The 23,492-nt window shown below is 39.9% G+C and overlaps 1 protein-coding gene across 1 annotated transcript; it reads right to left on the minus strand.

The window, feature by feature from the left end:
- Positions 1-1,582: 1,582 nt before the first annotated feature.
- On the minus strand, positions 1,583-2,068 carry LOC116027086 (protein NYNRIN-like). Its single transcript, XM_031268512.1, has one exon. The coding sequence runs from the start codon at positions 2,066-2,068 to the stop codon at positions 1,583-1,585; it is 486 nt and encodes a 161-aa protein (XP_031124372.1).
- Between the last annotated feature and the right edge of the window lie 21,424 nt (positions 2,069-23,492).

Below are 23,492 nucleotides of genomic sequence, written 5' to 3' on the forward strand. Positions count from 1 at the left end.
GAGGCTTACGGGTTCTTACTTAGCCGTCGTGCTAACGGGTGCTTCATTGTTGCCCTTTAACAGATGTCATCCAGCAATGAGTCGTATAGTTCGGTAACTTCACCGAACTATAATGGCTCAGTTTTTGGATATGGAGTCTATGTACAACATATGATAGGGGAGGACCCCTACGTACCCGGCCACACTCTGCTAGCTCCTGACGATTCCTTCTCACTATCCAGCTCTCTTGTGTCTCTGGTAGATGCTCATCCGGCTCGGTGGGGCTACTACCCAATAGAAGTTTTACCGGGTAGCGACCCCCTAGAGTTCATTGTACATTACCCATATCTCTGGGATCCCACTCCTCCCGAGGGAGAATGGTCTATGGTCATTGTCACTGATCGCTCCTTGGATCACCTTATGTGGTTGGAGGGCGAATGACATCTAGTTTGGGGAGAGTTTGAGATCCCAGTGTATCGTATGATCTGATAGGTGGTGGAGGTCAAGTCGGGGTAGTCTAAAACTCTCTTTTTGTGTACATACTCTGCAGCAGTCTTAGTAGATCAATTGCCAAACTTGGCATTGTGATTATGTATATATATCTAACTTATGTTTTGGGGTTCTAAGGACGTCGTTATCACACCTATGAACTTATATATATATATAAGTATGTGTATGTTTGGAATGTTTAACTTATACCTCAACTGTTGTCGAGTCAGGTAATGAAAATTAGCCTGTGCACCTAGTGATGAACCGCTAAAGGCTAGTTGGGTTCGACCTAGGTGTGGCGGTGATGCTCCCGGTTGTAAGGTTGACCAACCCGGGGTGTCACAGTAAAGCTGTTCACAGTTTTAACTCATGCGGGTCAAGAGCGTCTATGACTTGTGTTGATACCCTAAGTTTAAGGGTAGTAGAGCTTTAGGAATCTCCCATTGATTGGACCAACCTTCAAACCATCTTCACTAAATCTCCCATTGATTGGACCAACCTTCAAACCATCTTCACTAACCAACTTATTGATTGGACCAACCTTCAAACCATCTTCACTAACCAACTTGTTGATTGGACCAACCTTCAAACCATCTTCACTAACCAACTTGTTGATTGGACCAACCTTCAAACCATCTTCACTAACCAACTTGTAAGCCCGACCAACCTTCAAACCATCTTCACTAACCAACTTGTAAGCCCAACCGGTGTATACTTCTTGAACCACATAGGGACCATCCCATTTTGGAGTGAACTTGTGGCCGGTTTTCCTTGTCACAATGATTGGTCTTCGAACAGCTAGTACCTTGTCACCAATTTGAAAGGAACGGGTCCTCACCCTTCTGTTAAAGGTTCTTGACATACGAGCTTGATAGCATTCCAAGCTCTATTGAGCTTGCAGCCGTTTTTCATCCAAGGCTTCTAACTCAGCCAAGCGTAACTTGGCATTATCCTCATCAGTGAGATCCTCTTATATGGCCAACCTTAAAGAAGGTATTTGGCGCTCTAGAGGCAAGACTGCTTCCACGCCATACACCAAAGAATATGGAGTGCTTTGAGTAGGTGTGCGGTATGTGGTTCTATATGCCTATAACGCTTCTTCCATTCTGTCATGCTAATCACGTTTCGATTTTGAGACCACTTTTTTCAATAGATTGCATAGGGTCTTGTTAAAAGCTTCCGCAAGCCCATTTGCAGCTGCGTAATACGCTGAGGAGTTCCGCTGCTGAAAGTCAAAAAGCTTGTAGATCTTGTCCATCAATTTATAGTCAAAGGGTTTCCCATTATCAGTTAAGATATATCTTGGGATGCCGAACCGATAGATGATATGAACACGAATGAAGTCTGCCACATTTTCTTTTTTTACTTCTTTTAATGCCACGGCTTCTGCCCACTTTGAAAAGTAGTCGGTGGCAGCCAATATGTATGTATGCCCTGCAGATGACTTGGGCGTAATTGGGCCAACCACATCAAGTCCCCAAGCATCAAATGGCCAAGATGCGACTGTTGGATGTAGAGGCTCTGGTGGTTGATGGATAAAGTTTGCATGAACTTGACAAGCTTGGCACCTTCGAGCATGATCTATGCAATCCTTTACCATTGTAGGCCAATAATAACCCATTCATTTAATGTGGAAATGCAACTTAGGGCCGGACTGATGCGCACCACAGACCCCAGAATGAGCTTCTTGCATGGCTTGTAATGCCTCCTCTTCTCCTAGACATCGGAGCCAGACTCCATCAAATGAATGACGATACAACGTCTCATTATAGTAGATGAAGTGAGGAGCTCGGCACTTTATATCCACCCTCTTGCGAGGATCTTCTGGTAACTTCCCATCAGTGAAGTAGTCAATCAACGGCTACCTCCAATCATCTTTGCCAATGTCATAAACGGAAGCAGTAGGGAGTTCGACAGTTTCATCAACTGAGCCATCTTCGTTGAAAATAGGTGGAACTACCCACTTTTGATATACTTGTACCCGAGTTGTAGGATGAGCAATAGTTGAAGCCAGTTGTAACACCCCGTAAATTCGTTCAAGCCTTGAGACCGGTAATCGTTTCCGCCGGGTGATTTATTTGATTTAATTGGGCTTAGTCTTTCAATTGATATATGTATTTCTTGAACCCGGAATTAATTATTTTATTCAAAAGGCCCAATTCTTGATTTAATTCTTGTAAGGGATTTATTTATTTTATTGAATCCTTACAATTTCTATGGAGCATTTTATAATGGCCCAATATATATATATTTAATTCTTGAATGATTAATTTCCTACAACTAGTAGTATCATACATAATGTGAGACCCATTTCTTTTTATAAGGGCCCATTATTTCATGTCTTACCCTAGTTGATACATACATAATATATGTAATGATCTTTCCCTACTAATATAAAAGTCTTGTACTTCCAACCCTATTTCCCTTTTCATCCTCCTGCAAATACATTTCATCCTATTCTTTCCACTTCTAAAGAACCCTAAGTAAATCCTACACTTTCTTCTTCAAGATCCAAGATCAAGTTTGCTCTTTTAGGATTGATAAGGCTTGGGTAAGTGTTTATCTTTAGGAATATACCTTGCATCATGTTATTTTCATAATCTTTATACAAGTTCTTATGTTGTTCTTTTGGGGATCTTTTGGGAAAAGATGATCAAGGTGGAGGTGAAGCTTTGTAGGGAGTTTTTAGGGTTCCTGGTTGAAGTGTGCTCCAAAGAGGTAACCATCATGTCCACTAAAATCTATTTTACCCTCTTAATCTATGGATATTATTTGGTCTATTGGAATCCTGTGAAATTCTTTGCTGCTTAGCCTATTTTGGTTGTCTGTGAGACATTTGGATGGATTTATGAACTTGTGTTCTTGATCCTTTGCATCTTGATGTTTATGAACATTTGTGGGTATGGATTCCATGTTTATTTGGCTTTTAGGAGATGTAATATGGACAATCTTATCTTATTTTTGTATTCTGGAAATGAACATTCGTATTCTGATATGAGTCTGGGAATAGTGCGTTGGGTTTGCTCTTGCGGTGCACCCTAGCGGTATAATGTGTCCCGCTAGAGTCTTCCGCAAGAGTGTGGCGGTGGAGGTTGGCGGGGGAAGGTCTTCCGCCGGTGTACTCCGTGTGCTTCTTGCGGAGAAGGGTGGCGGAGGGGGGAGTTCCGCTACTCTGTTCCGCTAGGTCTTCTTGGACTCTGGTTCCAGTGAGTTGTCCTGTGATCTGTTGTTTGGTTGTTCCACCTTTGATTCTGGATTTTTATTGGGATACCTTGTTGAGTATTTTACCATGCTTTTGGAGTGTTTATTGATATCTCTTGGTTCGTTATATGAGTCTGTTGGATTGGTTGAATTCTTGGTTGTACTCTCTGGGAGTTTGTTGTGTTCATAATCTGAGATGAACACTGTGGTGGTTTGTGCTTGGGTTGAGGCTATGGTTGGATATGGAGTGGTGAATCTTTGAGTATCTCTTGGGCTGTTTGAGGGTGAACTAACTGTGGAACTAGCCTTGGGTTTTTACCCCTGTGATTGGACTATCGTCCCTGTGATTGGATTATCTTCCCTGTGATTGGACTCTCGTCCTTGTGTTTGGGCTTTCGCCCCTGTGTTTGGGTTTATACCCCTGTGATTGGACTTCGGTCCCTGTGATTGGGTTCTTACCCCTGTGAACTAACTTTCGGGCTTGGTGTTTGGTGTGAGAATTGGTGCTTGGGTTGGAAGTTGAGGTTTTGGTTTGTATATTCTATATGGGTGCGTAAACCTATTTACAAACTTACTCTATATCTATACTTCCTTGCGGGTGTGAATGGTGGTTGCTTAGCAGTTTTTTGCTAATGGTTTCTTGTATGTTTTCCAGGTATGCAATAAGTCTAAGCGTGAGCGCGATAGAGATATATCCGTATGAGCCGGCTTAGACTAGTTTGTTATGTTTTTAGACTTATGTTTTGGGCCTGTGCGCCAATATGAGATTCTATATACTCTTGTTTTAGATCTTGGATGCTTTGGATATGTTTGAGGATTTATATACTATTTGGTTAGCCTGTGCATCTAGGCCGTGTTTTCTTACCTAGATGTGGCATGATACCCCTTAGGTTATAATTCGTTTCCGCTATGTTATGTTTTATGGTTGAGATGGGCAGCTTTTGTGTTAAGTTTTAGCTATCTCAGCTTGTGAAGAGTTGGGGTGTCACACCAGTGCGGCTAAGGCGTCAGCTTGCTTGTTTTCTTTCCTCGTAACGTCACCCAGCCATTGTATGAGTATCTTCGCATAGTTGTTATACGGGACTAACTCTGCCTTCTTCACTTCGTATAGTCCCATCACTTGGTTAATGACCAACTTCGAATCTCCATAAATGTTAATTCTCAGTTGTTTCATGTCAACTGCTATCTCTAGCCCAAGTATCAATGCTTGATACTCAGCAACATTGTTTGAGCATGGCTCTGTTAACTCCTCATCTTCCGGCGTTCGGAGCGTTGTCAACTCCTCATCTTCCGGCGCCATGCGAATCTGATTGTAACCAGAGGAGCCATCCATGAATGACATGATCTCGTGCCCAGTCACAGCATCTATCATTAACTCCGTGATGGGAAGCAGGAAGTCATCTTTCGGGCATGCAACATTAAGATCTCGGAAGTCAATGCATACACGGATTTGGCCGTTCTTCTTGCGCACAGGCACAATGCTGGATATCCAGGTTAGATATTTCACTTCGCGAATAAATCCAGCCTCTATAAGCTTGTTGACTTCTCCTTCAATTGAGGGAATGAGTTTAGGTCGAAAGCGTCGTTGAGCTTGTTTGAGTGGACGACATGCCTTTTTCACTGCCAAGCAGTGCACAGCAACCTTTGGGTCTAACCCTAGAATCTCTTTGTACGTCCATGCAAAAACATCAATGTACTCTTTCAGCAGTTCGACATAGATTTTTTCATCTTCATTAGAAAGGAGTGTGCTGATGAAGATAGGCCGAGGATTCTCAGGAGTTCCCAAATCAACCTCCTTTAATTCATCTATTGCGGCCCGTACCCCTTCCTCTAACTCATGGGGTGCCTCTTCTACGTCCTCCCCCTCAATCGAGGTCTCATCACATAATGTGATATGAAATGATGATGCCACCTCGTCTTGACTAGACGTCACTTCACAACTTAAATCAACATTACCTTCTTTTGCCGCTTGCACTCGAGTATGTACAATGGTCTTTGGCTGAACCTTCAAAATTTCACCACATGAAACCTGAATATCATCTTCTCGTCTCATACGAGATGGAACTTTGCTCCTAAGCCTTTTTGACGGCTCTATTTCAGTAGGCGAGCTAGTGGATTTCTTTGGAACTTGAGTAGGTGATAAGACTCCGAGATACCCTTATTTCAGGCACATTTTAAGGTGTTTTATCGCGTCTATAGCATCCTTATTTGGTAAATTATGTGCGTAAATGTTCGAAAATCACTAACTGATGCACAAAAGCTATTTTTAGCTTAAAAGAAGTAAAATAGGAGCCCCTGGAGCAAATAGGACAAAAAGATGAGCTTAAAGAGCAAACCAGGCAAAAGCGGAGCCCCGGAGGACCAAACTGGAAGGCCACACGCGTGTGAGCAAGCGTGGAAACTTTCCAGAAGCTCCCCACGCACGCTCACACGCGTGTGAGAGGCGTGGAGGCGTGATGCGCGAATTTCAGCTAGGGTTGTCATTTCGGAGACTATTTAAACCCCTTTGATGAATTTCCAAAGGAGGATTCCAGAATTTTAGTTTTCCCTTTTCTTAGTTTTTCCTTTGGAGAACTTTCTCCATTTTTTCTTAGTTTTTAGATTAGATCAATCTCCATTGTAGAAGACAACAAGCTTGGATTGAAGATCTTCTTCTCTCTAGGTGATCTCTATTTCATTTCTATAATTTTAGTAATCTTATTCTTGGATTAAATTAGCTTTTGCTTGCATTTCATATCATGAGTAGCTAATTTAGTCTAGGGATTTGGATTGCGTGATTGAATATTGCTTTTGTGATGATCTTAATTCTATATCTTGGATCTATGAGTTTGTGTTGATGGATTATCTATTCTTGTCTTTTGATTGTTGTTTTGATGAGATCTTGTTTGGATTTGGCCAATCTAGATGAGAGATTGAGCTCTTGACTCTTTCATGTCTTTGATTAGAGTTAGGATTTAAAGCTTTACACAATCAAAGTTCCTATGGACTTCTTAAGAATAGTAGGATAGTGTGTAGCTTAAGTGTTTGATAAAATTCCTCTTAGAACTTTGGATGCTTGAAGGCACTCCTAAGTCAAAGAAGCCTTAGTACACAAGGTGGAAAAAGACTAAGACAACACACTCTTGAATAGCCAATATCCTAGCAATCCTAATCCATGACCTTGCACTCTCACTATGCAATATTCATGAACACTATCCAATCCCTACCCCTTTTACATATTCCCAAAATCACTTTTACTTTACTACTCTTTTGCACTCAAACCAACCAATGAACTACACTCTCACTTGCAATTCCACCCTTCACCACACTCAAGTCCTATGCATGATCCAATCAAGTAAACTCCCGAATGTTTGACATACCTCCACGTCCCTCCTTCGAGACCGACACTCGGGGAGTCACAGACTTTCCGTTTTATCATACAAATATCTTTTGACATTTCACCCTATGCACGCAAGTGTTGTCAGTAGGTCCAATTATGTCATGTACCGATTTTCTCTTAGTGGGTCTAGGCCCCAACCCAAGTCTATTGAAGACTGATTATCGTGATTCTGCCTTGCCAATTTTATCAAAAACATATTGCCTTTTATCACCTTCTTCCTCATCAGTAGAGGTGATGCAATTACTTGTGGCTCTGTTAATAAAGATTCGCACCGGTTTTGGGGGAACATAGCCTAATCCCTTGCGTGCATGTGGCTCCTGCTGGTTTGACTTGCCTCTACCACCAGCTTCTGGAATGAGCCTACCCAATTTCTGTGATTCCTTGGGGTCGAAACCTGCTTTAAACATTGGGGTCGAAACCATCTGTGCGTTTTGCAGGCAATGTCTGACTAGTTCCCACCCGCACTTGATCTTCCAACGGGTTGACCGGGGTAGCTTTTCAATTCTTGTCAATGGGAAAACAAGTTCCTGGTCACAATGACTTTAGTCAACGACTTGCTTGCCCTTCCATTTCGGATCAGGGGGTGTATCATTACTGATCTTATCAACGTCGTCTTCAACGACTTGTTTCTTTAAGTAGAATTTCGCATCTGCAAAGTATGACTCTACGTCGGTGAATGGGATTTCATCGGTGACGACCTTCTCTATCACACCGCCTTTTTCAAACATTAAGCATTGGTGCCATGATGAAGGAACTACTCTATTTTCATGTATCCAAGGTCGACCAAACAACAGATTGTAGGATGTTCTTGCATCTATCACATAACACAAAGTACTTGAACTCAAAGATCCGATCCTAAGATCGAGTCTAATAATACCCAAGGCTCTTTACCCGCCTTGATTAAATCTTTGAATCATCAAGCGGCTTTGCGAGAGCTCATCAGTTGAAATACCAAGTTCTTTCACAGCTCGGAGTGATAGAATATTCACGGACGATCCTTGATCAATCAAAATTCTTTTAATCTTTTGTTCGCGAGCATAACCTTCAACAAATAGTGGGCGATTGTGAGGGGTTCCACCCAGTAATAGATCTTCATCTTTGAATGTTATCTCGGTGGTGAAAGATGTAGCTTTGTGGACTTGAATCTCGTCGCTTCTTTCGACCACAGGAAATGAACATTCTCCAACTTCAACATGTTTTCCTTAGTATTCAAGCCAGCCCCAAGAATATCTGTCTCATGTTGATGAAACACCTTTGGCATGTATTGAGCCAGGGTAACTGGTGTTCGCGGCTTGTTAGGATACCCCTTCATCTTCGCGTCAAAGACGGGGTCTCTTGCTGGATTTTTCTCAATCCATCGCTTCGTCATTCTCTTCAATGGCCTAACAGGCCCAACATCATTCTTTTGCTTTCTGCGGGTAACGAGTACCCAATCCCTCTCGTAGACCGAATCAACCTGTGGCAGCTTTGAGTGTGGCCCCCAGTGTGTTTCACAATAAAGGGAAGCGGGCGTTTGCACTGCTTGCCCCCATCTTTCTCATCATCCTCCATGAGTAATGTTGCAAACATTCCACATGAGATTTGGTTAGAGCTTGCAGTCGCATTAGTAAGTTCAATCTTTCCATCGGGAGCTAGCGCCATCACCTTGTCTTTAAAGACAAAGCATTTTTCAATTGGGTGTCCAAGGAGACGATGATATTTGGAATATTTGGGGTCCTCCACCCTAGCAGCTTCTTCGGGGCGCTTCATCTCTGGTAATTCAATCAACTTGAGTTTTAACAACTCGTTAAACATGGGCGAAACGTCAGAGTCTAAAAATGGATATTGTTTCTGCTGCATCTCTTCAATGATTCTAGTTCCTCTTGATGGCCCAAAGAATGACCTAGGCCTAGGCTTCTCAGTGACTTTGGTGAAAACCCACACTGGTACTGTTTTCACGTTCATAGCTTCCTTCTTTTCTTGCTTTGGGAAGGGTTTGCCCCCTTTCTTGAATTCTTGCCTTGCAGGTGCTTTAGAGGAGCTAGGAATACTTGACATATTAAGCACTCTGTTGTTCTCAATACTCAACTCCATGTCGTGAGCACGACTAGATAGTTCTTCAAATGTCATGGGCTTGATACCTTGCAGGATGTATGAGAGCCCGAAATGCATGCCTTGAATACACATCTCAATTGCTGAACTTTGTGATATCCTTTCTTTGTAGTTGAGGCACAATTCCCTCCATCTCTCAATGTAAGCGCCTGCGTGTTCATCCTTCCATTGGCGAGCAGTGGTGAGCTCCAAGAAGCTAACAGTTATTCTTTTGCTATAGAAGCGAGTCAAGAATTCACGCTCCATGTCACTCCAACTGTCGATGCAGCCATGCTCCAAGTCAGTGTACCAGTCAAAGGCGGTGCCCTTCAAAGAGCGTACAAACTGCTTGACGAGGAAATCTCCATCTGTTCTAGCATCGTCGCAAGTTTCCACAAAGTGGGCGATGTGCTGTCTCGGGTTGCCTTTTCCATCGAACTGTTGAAACTTGGGAGGTTGGTAGCCCAGTGGCATCTTCATTTCTTCAATCCTTCGGGTGTAAGGCTTGGAGTAAGTGTATGAAGGTTGTCTACCCTCGAGTCTCCCTTTGATTGCTCCCACGATATAGTCATTCAGCTGGTCGACGGGTATCATGCCCCTAGAAACTTGAATACTCCCTTCAGTGGCATGCGGGAGAGAGGTAGTCTCTTCCATTCCTGCCATGTGCTTGATTTGATGACGTGGTGACTTGACGTCAATAGCCTCTTCTTGGGTTTGAGGTCGTTTCTCGGAAGCTCGACTTGTTTCGCCGTTCTTTCCGCTTTCAACCTTTTCACTTAGATCATTGAGCCTCCTTTCTTGACTGTGAAGAAGCCCGCTTATTCCCTCCAGAGCTTTGGTGATGTTTGCTAGTTGTTTCTCCACCGAAGCTGCGTTTGTTGCCATAGTGGGCATGACTGTGTAGACGTGGGTCCACTCCGAGGCTGGTTTCCACATCGGCGATGGCTGAGATATGGGATATGAGCTTCCGCTGCTAAGGGGCTCGCTTGATGGGGTAGGACTCGTTGGGCCCTTGCTGCTGGTTGTTGTACTTGAGGGAGTAGGACTCGCAGAGCCCTTGCTGCTGGTAGTTTCCGTTGTAGCAAACGAACCCTTGTCATATGCAGCGTTCCGTGGCCTGGTGGAGCCGCCTCCAAGCCTTCGGACAATGTTTCGGGCGATGCATTGGGTCTCGTCCAACTCCACCCCTAAGTCCCTCGCTCGACATCGAGTCAGTGCACCTTGTGCCTCGCGCCTGTCGGAGCCGGCCACAGAAGATGCCTTAGAGCCGGTAGCTTGAGCGTAAGTCTTCTTGGAGGAGGGATTTCTTGACGCCATTTAGATCCTTTGTAGAGCTTGGAAGTGAAGAGATGAGAGGCAGAGCGGTCCCACTGGGCGTGCCAAAATCTGTAAACACAAAAAATTTGAAATTGTATATATTCACAATATCGGGTTACAATGTGTGTGTAATTGAAGGTGCGGGTACAAAATCTCTGTATAGTCCTCTGATTCTTCACTGACGTGTACTACTGAAGTGCCTCCGGGTCTCAAGTGGCGTAGCCTCCAGGATTCAAATAGTGTAGCCTCCGGGATTCAACTGACGTAGCTTCCGGGATTCAAATGGCGTAGCTTTCCGGGATTCAAGTGGTGTGGCCTTCCGGGATTCAAGTGGCGTGAACTTCAACAGAAACCGTCAAGCTTCAAGATCTTTAAACGATTCAAGTCTCTAACTTCTAATTGCTTCAAAGATGCCTTCAATGCCTTCACAGCTCTCAAATCTTCAATCTTCAAGGTGTTCTTCAAATGTGAAATGAGGGCTCTATTTATAGTGGGATGTGTAACCACTATCCCTCAACAAACTCCTTAACTTAATTATTAAATTAAATTAACTAATTATCTAAAGAAATGAACCTTGCCAACATTAAGTCTAGGTTCAAAATCCTATCATCTAATTAACATTCAAATTATAATTATAATTATTAAATTCAAATATAATAAAATTATATTTAAATTATAATTATTATAATTATAATTAAATTTAAATATGAATTGGGCTTGGACCGTTAATTAATTCAATAGCCCAACATCAATTTAACTAGGCTAATTAAATTAATTTAATTATCATGACTCACTTAATTAAATTGGTCCAATAATCCATCTAAAATTGAGCCCAATAATAATTTAATCGGTCCATTTGTCGGTTCAAATTTTCGGTGTCTACAATTACAAAGAGAATTAATAAACATACTCTGTTAGCCTACTAGTTACCCTATACTCTAGTAGCAGTACATAACGAGACTATACTAAGTATTTTAAGTGTTATTGAGTTTCAAATGATATATACATCAAAGACTTAGTTTTTGTGAGAATATACTCTGTGAGTTCTTGTGACACCCCGAAATTTATTCACCATTTTTGTTACAAAATGATTTTTAGCCAAAAATGTTTCTAACTATTCATTTTTCAAAAAATTTCAACTCGGCGCAGTCCGAAAGATTTATTCAGTAAACATACTTCCCGAACTCCGTTTTACCTGAAAATTTTATTTTAGAACCCCAACCTATAGTACTTGATATCCTTAAAAATTTTTGGTCATTTGGATATTTGAGTAAACACAGAAAATTACGTTTTTGCTCTTGGCAGTGTGCTGTCCAGAATTTTTCTCTCTGGACTAGTTTTGGAAAACAATTCGAAAACCATACTTCTACTCCTTAGATTTCTATGAAATTTTATATGTAGGTTCTAGACTTGCTTAACTACATATTTGAAGAAAATGGTATCAAAATATCTTACCAAATACTCCCAATAATATTTTTAATCCGTATCCAGTGTTCTGCCAATTTCTTTCTGCCAGCACATGTATTCTTCAATTTGATACCAATTATTTGACTGATATCATCTATGTTTTAATTTTATTTTGTCTCTTCTAGAACCTAGGCAGCCACCCTATTGTCCCTAAATTATTTTCTACCGTAACTTTATCTGATTTATCCCCTAACTGGCAAGGGAAGTCTTATTCTTCAAGATTTACCATAGCATTGTGACAAGTGTCATTCCTTCTAGCCACATGCTAATATTAAAATAATTTTTGGAGATGATCTAAATAGAAACTTGATCTCCAAGTTTCTTCTTTCTTCCCTTATAAGAAACAATGTAATTTTTTCTCCAAGCTTCCTCATCCTAATCTTATAAGGGAAAATATATAAGCTTGATCATTTTATTTTTCCCCATTGTGACCAAAATATTGGAGAGGAAAGAGAGAGAGAAAACTTCATCTTCTTCCTTGAATTCAAGAGCTTCCATAGCCAATTTCTTCATCAAGATCATCATCTATTCGGTAAAATTCCATTTTTATTCGGTTAAAAGCCTTGTTTTCTTCCCTAGAACCTAACTATAGGTTAAGATTTCCTAAAATTATTATTATGATGATATGTTTTGCCTAGGGATTTTTGGTGAAAGATTTGAGTAGAGGATCAAAATCCTTCTTGCAAAAAGTACTTCAACCAAGAGGTAAGAAGTCCCTTAAGTTGGTTTTGTCACTTAAGATTTAATAATTGATAGTTGAAATAGGGATTTATGAGCTTTGTGTTGTGTTAGTAGAATATATAAGGGTATAACTAGGTGGATGGATTTCAAGTATGAGACTTGAATATGAAGTATATCCAAAAATGTTTATAAATACTTACGTTGAAAAACGTATGCTATTTTTGTACACAGGTTGTCAAAACCTTATTTTTGAAGGAAAATACCACTTTTAGTGAGTGTGTACTTTACGTGAGAAAGATGAGAAAATGGTGTTTAAAAAGCCTGCGGGTACTGAGAGTATTTTGAAAATCTTCCATGGGTTAATGAGGTAGCCAATTTCAAGTATTGGACTCAAATGAGAAATATGTCCAAAAAGAAATGATTTAAGAAAGAAAATTGAAGGAAGGAAAATGTTTTCAAAACCTTAGTTTCTAAAGTAAAGTTGAGGAGGACCTTGATTGACCCACGGGTGGCTTTAAGTGCCATTGCCCAGTGGTCGTTATGATATATTGTATGATCATTCATACTGCAGGGCGAAGTCTATTCGTCGTTATGATATATTGTATGATTAGTTCATACTGTAGGGCGAAGTCTATTCGCCGAGTATTGTATAACTCATAGGATGAGGTATTCTTATGGGGGTGTGCACACTTAAAGTATAGTTACTCTAGAAGTCCGGGGAGGTGTCATTTTAACGGACCTGGCTAGGCCAGCTAGGAATCATTTTAACGAACCTTACGTCCAGGGGATCAGCGTTAGACCGGGTGATGACCACTGACCCCGAGTTCGATGATCCAAGTGGTCAGAGAGGGAGTTATGAGAATACTCCAAAGGCCTCACGCTTGCTAATATGAAACTAAGGAAGTTTTAAAGATGAAAAAGGGGTTACTCTGTAACGACCTTGAGAAGGAAATGATTTTGTCTTAAGAGACATGTTGATTTTGGTTCACTAATCACTTTTTGTGCAAGTCCTCGTTGTTAATTTATTTACAGGAGAAATCTCATCAAATGAGTAAAAGTTACAAAACTCTCTTATACGTGTTTTGAAAACCTTTGTTGAATGTTGGGTGACCATGGATTCTCTTACTTAGCCGTCGTGTTAACTACACTTCAATGTGTTTTTCTTTTAACAGACGTTGTCTAGTGTGGGCTCTTGTAGCCCGATGAGCGCTGAGAGCTCATCTGAGTTGTGTTTCCAGTGTTGGACTATGATGACTATGTGCAGTTCCTGCTTGATGATGACCCCTACGCTCCTCCTGCTCCTCCTGCTCCTCCTGCTCCGCTCTCTCCGAAGTATACTGTCTAGAACAACTCCTTTTTTTTTGTTAAAATATCTTTTGTAGCCTTAGTATGGCTAACAAGTTGTGAACAACTTAAACTTTCATGTTTTTGGACCCAATGGGTCGATCTTTGTATATATAGTAGTAGCTAACCTAGCTACCTTCCTTTCTTCCCGCTGCAATATTTACGTAATGCTTTTGTCAAGAAGAAAGTGTGTGAAACAGTTTTCCTTCTTTAGCCTGTGCATCTAGAGTGGACTCTTTCTAGATTTAATTGGGTTCAGTCTAGGTGTGGCGGTAACCACTCCGGATGTACGGTATAGCCGAGCCGGGGTGTTACAGTTCTAAGCCTTCCTTACTTGAAAATATGTCTAGTAGTTGGATTGTTTTTCTACTAAAGGTCTGAAAGACCTCATATGGCCTGGGGATTAATTTTTGGGTGGCTAATGCCTAATGAAAGAAGTCTTAAATTTCTATCTTTAGTGCTATGTTATTCAACCAAAACAACTTATGATAGATCATGGCATGATGTGATTAGATGATACTATAAAGTTAGTCATATCACGTTAGTTGGCCAGAAGAAAATAAATTGTGAAGGGGAACTCCTAAATTACTTGTTTTTTTGTTGTGAAAAATATAATTTTAGATATTAATAAAGTTTTTATCCAAAATTGATTCACTTGCATATCACAATTATACCCCTTACACCTAGTACGTGGTTTCAAAATAAACATTTTCCAATCCACGTTACTTTTAGCGTGCAATCTATTTTCATTTGTTACCACCATAGATTACCTCTAAGGGTTATCAAAGAAACTAGGTATATATGTTGGTTATAAACCTCCATCTGTTGTTTAAATACCTAGAGCCCATGATAACAGATCAATATATAATTAGATGCGTTGACAACATTGATGGATTTAATTAATTAATCCGGGTAGTCCGAATCATAAAACTCGATAAATAAAGAAAAGATAAATGGATAGTAAAGGCATTTGCATGAAATTGATAAATAAGCAGGACACCAGATATTTAACGTGGAAACCAAAATGGTAAAAATCACGAGCCTTTTTGGGCTAAGCCAAGCCGAAATTCACTATGTTGTAGGTACATGTACACATGCCATGGCCATGGAATGAAAGAGAAAGAAGAAAGCTAAGGAAAAAAGGATCGGATTATTTAGAACTGGATGAGTCTGGGGTCATTGTCTGATCTCTCTAAGCCTTTATATAACATTTTTCCTTAGCAGTTGCAACTTCCCGTAGCATTTCCTACTTTCTTGCTGGACTTCTTCTTGCTTTGACTAATACCATTGTTAATATAAATAATAATAATAATAATAATAATATGGTATAATATATTATTCCATCAGAAGTCCCCCACCTTCTTAGCCGCAAATATTTGTCGGCATAAGAAAGTAGAGAACAAGTACACAAAACCAAACCGCAAAAAAAAAATGATAACACTCGGAGTGCATCCTTAATGACGGTTGTAGTCTGGACTACTTGTTAGTGCACGGAGCACCAAAGTTGAGCTCTCCATCACACGGAGTGTTGGGGATCATGTAGAGAGTCACAATTAGGTGCGCAGAACACCTAGGATCTCATGACAAATACTTCTTGCAATTCAAATATATAGTATCTGATCAGTGGGGCATGCCCTTTATTCTCGATTTAAATTTAAAACTAAAATTGAAAATAGGTTCAAAACTTCCAATCTTCTTTTATTGTGACCAACTGCATATTTATTCATTGTGACCATTGTTGTAGGAGGTAGCATGGAGCTTACCATGTAATTTAGAGGCAGCACTGAGCTTGCCTTGCGATATAGATGGTAGCACGGGACTTACCATACCATATTGTGTAAGTGACAGCATAGAGCTTGCCATGTTGTACAATTATTTGAATAAACAAACAGTTGGACACATTAAATAGTTGGAAAAGAACATAAAAGAAATAATAATAATAATAATAATAATAATAATAATAATAACTTATCTTTTATAGTAAAATATAGATGAGAATATAATCTGCTCGTATTTTCCCTTATAGAATACCAATCTGCCTCGTTTTCTTAGGGATTTATCTCTCTCTTCAACCTTAGAATCTGTCAACTTCAATTCATGGAAGACGCCCAGATAATTCCAGAATGCCTCAATACAACTCGATGTGTGAAGTGGGTAATCCAGACTGCCTTGACATCTTTCTCATGCGTGGCCGGCCATTGACTCTCCATGTGCCGCCAATCGTCGGAACCGCATCGGCCGAAACAACAGTCGGCCACCAAAACGCTAGCCACAACTCCGCAGGCAGACGCCCAACACCGGAAATCGCCACTTTGTCACCACCTAACCTCCTCCGTTTGCTCTCGGATTCGGAACCCATCTCAGCAAACTTCCTTAGAACCTCGTCCGACGGAGCTTTGGTCACATGCCAAACTTTGGTTGTTGCTGCTGCATTCACACTATCCTCCATATTTGAAAGAAAAAAGATAAAACAATATAAAGATGAATATTATACGGATGAATAACATATTTCGTTGTTGCGAGAAATATGAGAGGGAGAGCAAATTAAACTTGAGTGTTTAATCAGCTCTCAACAAGAGCACCATTGATGGATTTAATTAACCGGGGTAGCCCGAATCATTAAACCCGATAAATAAAGAAAAGATAAATGGATAGTAAAGGCATTTGCACGAAATTGATAAATAAGCAGGAGACCAGATATTTAACGTGGAAACCAAAATGGTAAAAACCACGAGCTTTTTTGGGCTAAGCCAAGCCGAAATTCACTATGTTGTAGGTACATGTACACAGGCCATGGCCATGAAATGAAAGAGAAAGAAGAAAGGTAAGGAAAAAAGGATCGGATTATTTAGAACTGGATGAGTCTGGTGTCATTGTCTGATCTCTCTGAGCCTTTATATAATATTTTTCCTTAGCAGTTGCAACTTCCCGTAGAATTTCCTACTTTCTTGCTGGACTTCTTCTTGCTTCGACTAATACCATTATTATTACAAATTACTATAATAATAATAATAATAATAATACTAATAATAATAATAATAATAATAATTGAAATTGCTTCGTGGATCTTGAATGCAAGACTTACGGGTTTAGAATAAATTAACGTTTTTATAGTTATTAGTCCAGATTAGATAATACTAAAAGACAAACAAATATAAAAACATAAATAAAAGAAAAGAACCTGGACACAAGAAATGATCATGTAGTTCGGAGCTAAAACCCCTACGTCTGTGGGGCTACTCAGCTTTCGCCAAATCCACTAGATGATCACCAAGGTTACAACAGTTGGAATATATGCCCAAATATACAATGGTCCTAAACCAACACAACCTTCAACATCTACACTTGAATTGGAAAACTGCAAGCCAGGAATTCTTCAATAATCATCATTATGACTCAGCATCAATGACAGTATCAAAGACAGCAGCACGACGCCATTAATCCACCAAAGTAATTCACTTAGATTTCACATGAGAAGCTCTGAATAATTAAAGTGTGAACAGCTGGAAATTAGAGTTTCAAGCACCTTCATATTTATAGTTTAGAAACCCCTTAACAAACCTCACAAAAATAGAGCTGAATAAGCCTTGATTAAATGAGAGTCACGCACCTCTTAAAATCTGATATCCACATAAAATAAATATGTGGACTAATTCCTTTTTGACTGCTTGCTGTCTGAGACAGCTGTCTGAGACAAGCATACGCTGGCACAGCCTCTCTTTCAGCGCTGCAGGACAACCTGATTGACGGTCCAAAAACTACAAAAGTAACCTATAGACTAAGAGTATTTTTGACAAATAATTTAGCTAATAACAAGGACCGTGTATCATTTGTACATTTACAATCTCCCCCTTTGACAATTATTTGACAAAAAATACCTTCAAACGAACTTAGGCATTTTTAAGAATTAAACCATAAAGCATATTATTAAGCTTGCCATAAGTTAGTTTTGTAACAAGTATGACATACTGACAACCAAAAAAAATAATTAGAGAAACCAAAATTGAGGAGAGAAAATACCAATAATAGATAGTTCAAGATATGAGATAATCCAATTAAGAAGATCCAACAAATTGATCATGATACTTCATCCAATAATATAATTAACCAATCATAAAAAATAGGGAATGCCCATTCATCACCATAACAATGATAACCTTAATAATTCACCATATTGTACCAATATCCAACCATTCAATATCCATCCACCATTTCACCAAAAACCATATTATTAAGTTATCCAAATACATCCACCCGAACTAAAACAGCCCAAAAACAGCAGCAAAAACAGTTTGAACTTCTCCCCCTCAATTTATTCACTCCCCCTTTTTGTTGAAGAATTGACAAAGGGTGATCATCTATTCAGAATCAAATGCTTCTTCATCTTCACCCGAACCAAACGCTTCTTGAGTAGGATCTTTTTCTTGAGTAGTTTGACGCGAAGCCTAAAGGAGTTCTAACCGGGTGAGTTCACGCATGTCAGCAAGGTGAGACTTTTCAAGGTCAGCAACAGCAATCTGAAGCGACGCAATAGCATTCTTATGTATGTTAGTGTGGATTGGGAAGCTTGAACACGAGCATGTAGCACAGGAATATCAGCTGTGTCAAGCACTGAAGTAGCCCTGGCAGAGGATCAGAAGATGAGCTAGAGGGTGTAGCACCAATAACAGGACTAATAACTGGAATAGGAACTGTCTGAAGATGTGCACGATCATCATAGTGGCGTTCTTGACATAACCGTAGATCGACAGTATACTTTTCGGGAATTTCAAGCAGCGGTTCATTTTTGTAAGAAGCAAAACCCTGAGCCTTTAGCAACGCAAAAAAACAGACTTGGAAACAGAAGATGAATCTTTGACTCCTTTTTCGTTAAAAACAAAATTCATGATATGATTGAAGATAATTTCACCAATAAAATAACCACTAATCCATACCAACTCACGACTGAAATTTATACGAAACACTATACTCTTCATATGCAACCGGAGTTCATAGTAGTATTCAACCTTTAGATATTCTCATACAATAAGCAGTTCAATCCATCAACAAGATAATCCAAATAATTTGATAATATGAGCAATGATACTCCGAATAACATGATAACTTGTGTTGGTCCCGATAGGGTGGGAGAAGTCTAGAGAAGGGGGGGTGAATAGACTTCTCAAACAATTAAAAACATTATAATACTTCAACAACAGAGATTTCAAGTGAATAAATTCAACTTGAAATGTGCAGCGGAATATCGTACTATAAAGTGCTATAAAATAAAACTGCGTAAAACTGAAGAGATACTTGGGATGCAATACGTTAGAAACTCTTAAAATAACTCAAAGAATATGTATGCAAAGTTTGAGCCACATGCAAACGTGGGAACACACAAACCCAGATGATATGATCAACACAGTACGTAAAGGGTTAGTGAGATAAAACATGCAAATATGTAAAGTGCAGTAAAGTAAATAAGAGGCAGAGATTTATAGTGGTTCGGAGATGGTGTATGTGACACCCCCAACCTCACACCGGCTGAGATAGCTAAAGCTTAACACAACAGCTGCCAATCTCAACCATCAAACGAAAACATAGCGGAAGCGATTTAAAACCTAAGGGGCGTCATGCCACATCTAGGTATAACACAGCCTAGATGCACAGGCTAATCATAAAACGGACTAAGCTGTCATAGATATAAACCAAGATGAAATTCTCAAAACATAAACCACAATCATCGAAAGTACTCAAACCACTAATCCAGAGTATACTAATAATATCTCAAGGCACACAGGCCAAAACCAAAGTCTAAACAAGGTAAACTAAGGCTAAACATCCTCATAAGGAAAGAGCGCGCTCTCGCATAACTACTCCATACCTGGAAAACACACAAAGAACCATTAGCAAAAGAATGCTAAGCAACCACCATTCACACCCGCAAGGAGATATAGATATACATAAGCTTGTAAATAGGTTTACACACCCATATAGAATATAAACACCAACGAACTGTTCAGTAGTTGAAAACGATACTCAACAATAATAAGCTGAACGAATCACAAACCAAGACTCAGTCAAACAAAGCCAATAGCCAACAACAAAGCATAATGCAATAACGAACCGTAACCGAGATCCATAAGGTATCGACCGAATTAGCATAAAGAGCTCATAAAACGGACCAAGAAGGAACCCCAACTCCAACCTCCAAACCAAGTCAACCCAACCACCAAACCAAGTCAAACCACATAGTCAGAAGTCAGGAGTCAAGAGTCAATCCCGGAAAAACCGGTACACAGGGGTGACCAACCCAAAGTCAGTGGTCAAGAGCCAAACCCGGAAAACCGGTACACAGGGGTGATGAGCCCAATCACAGGGACCGAAGTCCAATCACAGGGACCGACNACGATCATCATAGTGGCGTTCTTGACATAACCGTAGATCGACAGTATACTTTTCGGGAATTTCAAGCAGCGGTTCATTTTTGTAAGAAGCAAAACCCTGAGCCTTTAGCAACGCAAAAAAACAGACTTGGAAACAGAAGATGAATCTTTGACTCCTTTTTCGTTAAAAACAAAATTCATGATATGATTGAAGATAATTTCACCAATAAAATAACCACTAATCCATACCAACTCACGACTGAAATTTATACGAAACACTATACTCTTCATATGCAACCGGAGTTCATAGTAGTATTCAACCTTTAGATATTCTCATACAATAAGCAGTTCAATCCATCAACAAGATAATCCAAATAATTTGATAATATGAGCAATGATACTCCGAATAACATGATAACTTGTGTTGGTCCCGATAGGGTGGGAGAAGTCTAGAGAAGGGGGGGTGAATAGACTTCTCAAACAATTAAAAACATTATAATACTTCAACAACAGAGATTTCAAGTGAATAAATTCAACTTGAAATGTGCAGCGGAATATCGTACTATAAAGTGCTATAAAATAAAACTGCGTAAAACTGAAGAGATACTTGGGATGCAATACGTTAGAAACTCTTAAAATAACTCAAAGAATATGTATGCAAAGTTTGAGCCACATGCAAACGTGGGAACACACAAACCCAGATGATATGATCAACACAGTACGTAAAGGGTTAGTGAGATAAAACATGCAAATATGTAAAGTGCAGTAAAGTAAATAAGAGGCAGAGATTTATAGTGGTTCGGAGATGGTGTATGTGACACCCCCAACCTCACACCGGCTGAGATAGCTAAAGCTTAACACAACAGCTGCCAATCTCAACCATCAAACGAAAACATAGCGGAAGCGATTTAAAACCTAAGGGGCGTCATGCCACATCTAGGTATAACACAGCCTAGATGCACAGGCTAATCATAAAACGGACTAAGCTGTCATAGATATAAACCAAGATGAAATTCTCAAAACATAAACCACAATCATCGAAAGTACTCAAACCACTAATCCAGAGTATACTAATAATATCTCAAGGCACACAGGCCAAAACCAAAGTCTAAACAAGGTAAACTAAGGCTAAACATCCTCATAAGGAAAGAGCGCGCTCTCGCATAACTACTCCATACCTGGAAAACACACAAAGAACCATTAGCAAAAGAATGCTAAGCAACCACCATTCACACCCGCAAGGAGATATAGATATACATAAGCTTGTAAATAGGTTTACACACCCATATAGAATATAAACACCAACGAACTGTTCAGTAGTTGAAAACGATACTCAACAATAATAAGCTGAACGAATCACAAACCAAGACTCAGTCAAACAAAGCCAATAGCCAACAACAAAGCATAATGCAATAACGAACCGTAACCGAGATCCATAAGGTATCGACCGAATTAGCATAAAGAGCTCATAAAACGGACCAAGAAGGAACCCCAACTCCAACCTCCAAACCAAGTCAACCCAACCACCAAACCAAGTCAAACCACATAGTCAGAAGTCAGGAGTCAAGAGTCAATCCCGGAAAAACCGGTACACAGGGGTGACCAACCCAAAGTCAGTGGTCAAGAGCCAAACCCGGAAAACCGGTACACAGGGGTGATGAGCCCAATCACAGGGACCGAAGTCCAATCACAGGGACCGAAGTCCAATCACAGGGACCCCAATCACAGGGACCGAAGTCCAAAGTCAGAAGTCAATAGTAGCACAGTCAATAGTAGCACAGTCCAACAACCACCAACAACCTCAACCAAACCACCATCACAACCTCATACTCCAACATCACTCAAAGCAACAAAACAAAGTGTTCATCTCAAATATGAACACAAACCAACTCCCAGATAATGAATCAAAGGATCAATAGATCAAGAATACCAAAAATGGAAACCAAAGACATGAATCAATACTCCAAAACTATGGTATCAAATACCCAATAAATGACATGAATAAATACTTCAAAGACATGGTAAAATACCCAACAAAACAATCCAACAATAATCAGAACAAAGGAGAACAATAGACAACAACAACAGCGAAACTGCTCACTGGAAATCAATTCCCAGTGGCCTAACGGAACACCGCAACGGAGCACACCTCTCCGCCGACCTCCTCCGCAAAGAGGAGACGGTCTCCCTCAACGGGCCTCTCCCCTCCGCCCGACACCACCGTCGCCACCTTGCGGATCGCCCTCGCGGGTTACATTGTGCCGTCCGGGTCTTCCGCAAGGCCAACCCAATTTCCAGATTCCAGAACCGAGAACAGACATGAACAAATCCAACTTCCAGAATACAAAATCAGACCAAATACACTCACATTTCATCCAATTTAGAGTCCAAAAATAAGGAAATCCATAACATCATTGATCATACAACACAAGACAAAAGATCAAGATGAAAACCAACAAAATACATCCAAGAAATAGGCCAAATAACAAGAAATTTCAGGATTTCCAACACCAAGATCATTATATATAGAATAGGTGAATAAAATAGATTTGATGGACATGGATGGTTACCTCAAAGAGCTTTTCCTATTCCAACAAGCCTTTTGCTAGCTCACAAAGCCCCACCTTCACCTTGATCATCTTTTTCCCAAAGAACCCCAAAAGAACACTTATAAGATTATGTAAAAAGACTATCTAAAACACAAAATGCAAGATGGATTCTAGGATAGATGCACTTACCCACTCCCAACCAAGCTTAAAAGAACAACCTTTACTTGAAATCTTGTAGGGAAAATGAAGATGAATTCTTAGGGAATTTGAGAGGAAAATGGCGTGTAGGAGTATAGGGTAGGAGGAAGAAAGAGTGAAAGTCTTAGGGTAATTTGATCTTCAAATTATATACCAAGAATACATACAATATTTAGGTTGTAAGACATTAAATGATGTGGGCTTAAGTAACTTATAAAATAATGGGTGTAGGAAATAAATATAATCAAGACTAGTAAGTTGGGCTTATTAAATTCACCCCTTACAAATTAAATACAAGAATTAGCCCATAAGAATGTCTTAGGATCAATATATATACATATATAATGTATGATCAGGAATGTGGGCTTGTAAGAATATTTAATAACAAACATTGTAAGGGTCCAAATTGAATAAAATCCCTTACAAGAATAAATTCAATTAATTGGGCTCTTG

The sequence above is a fragment of the Ipomoea triloba genome, chromosome 8, assembly GCF_003576645.1.
Source record: "Ipomoea triloba cultivar NCNSP0323 chromosome 8, ASM357664v1".
In the NCBI taxonomy this organism is placed as follows: Eukaryota; Viridiplantae; Streptophyta; class Magnoliopsida; order Solanales; family Convolvulaceae; genus Ipomoea; species Ipomoea triloba.

Bases quoted from the DNA above. Each gene is read 5' to 3' on its own strand.
- LOC116027086 (XM_031268512.1), bottom strand. From the start codon at position 2,068: ATGGTAAAGGATTGCATAGATCATGCTCGAAGGTGCCAAGCTTGTCAA.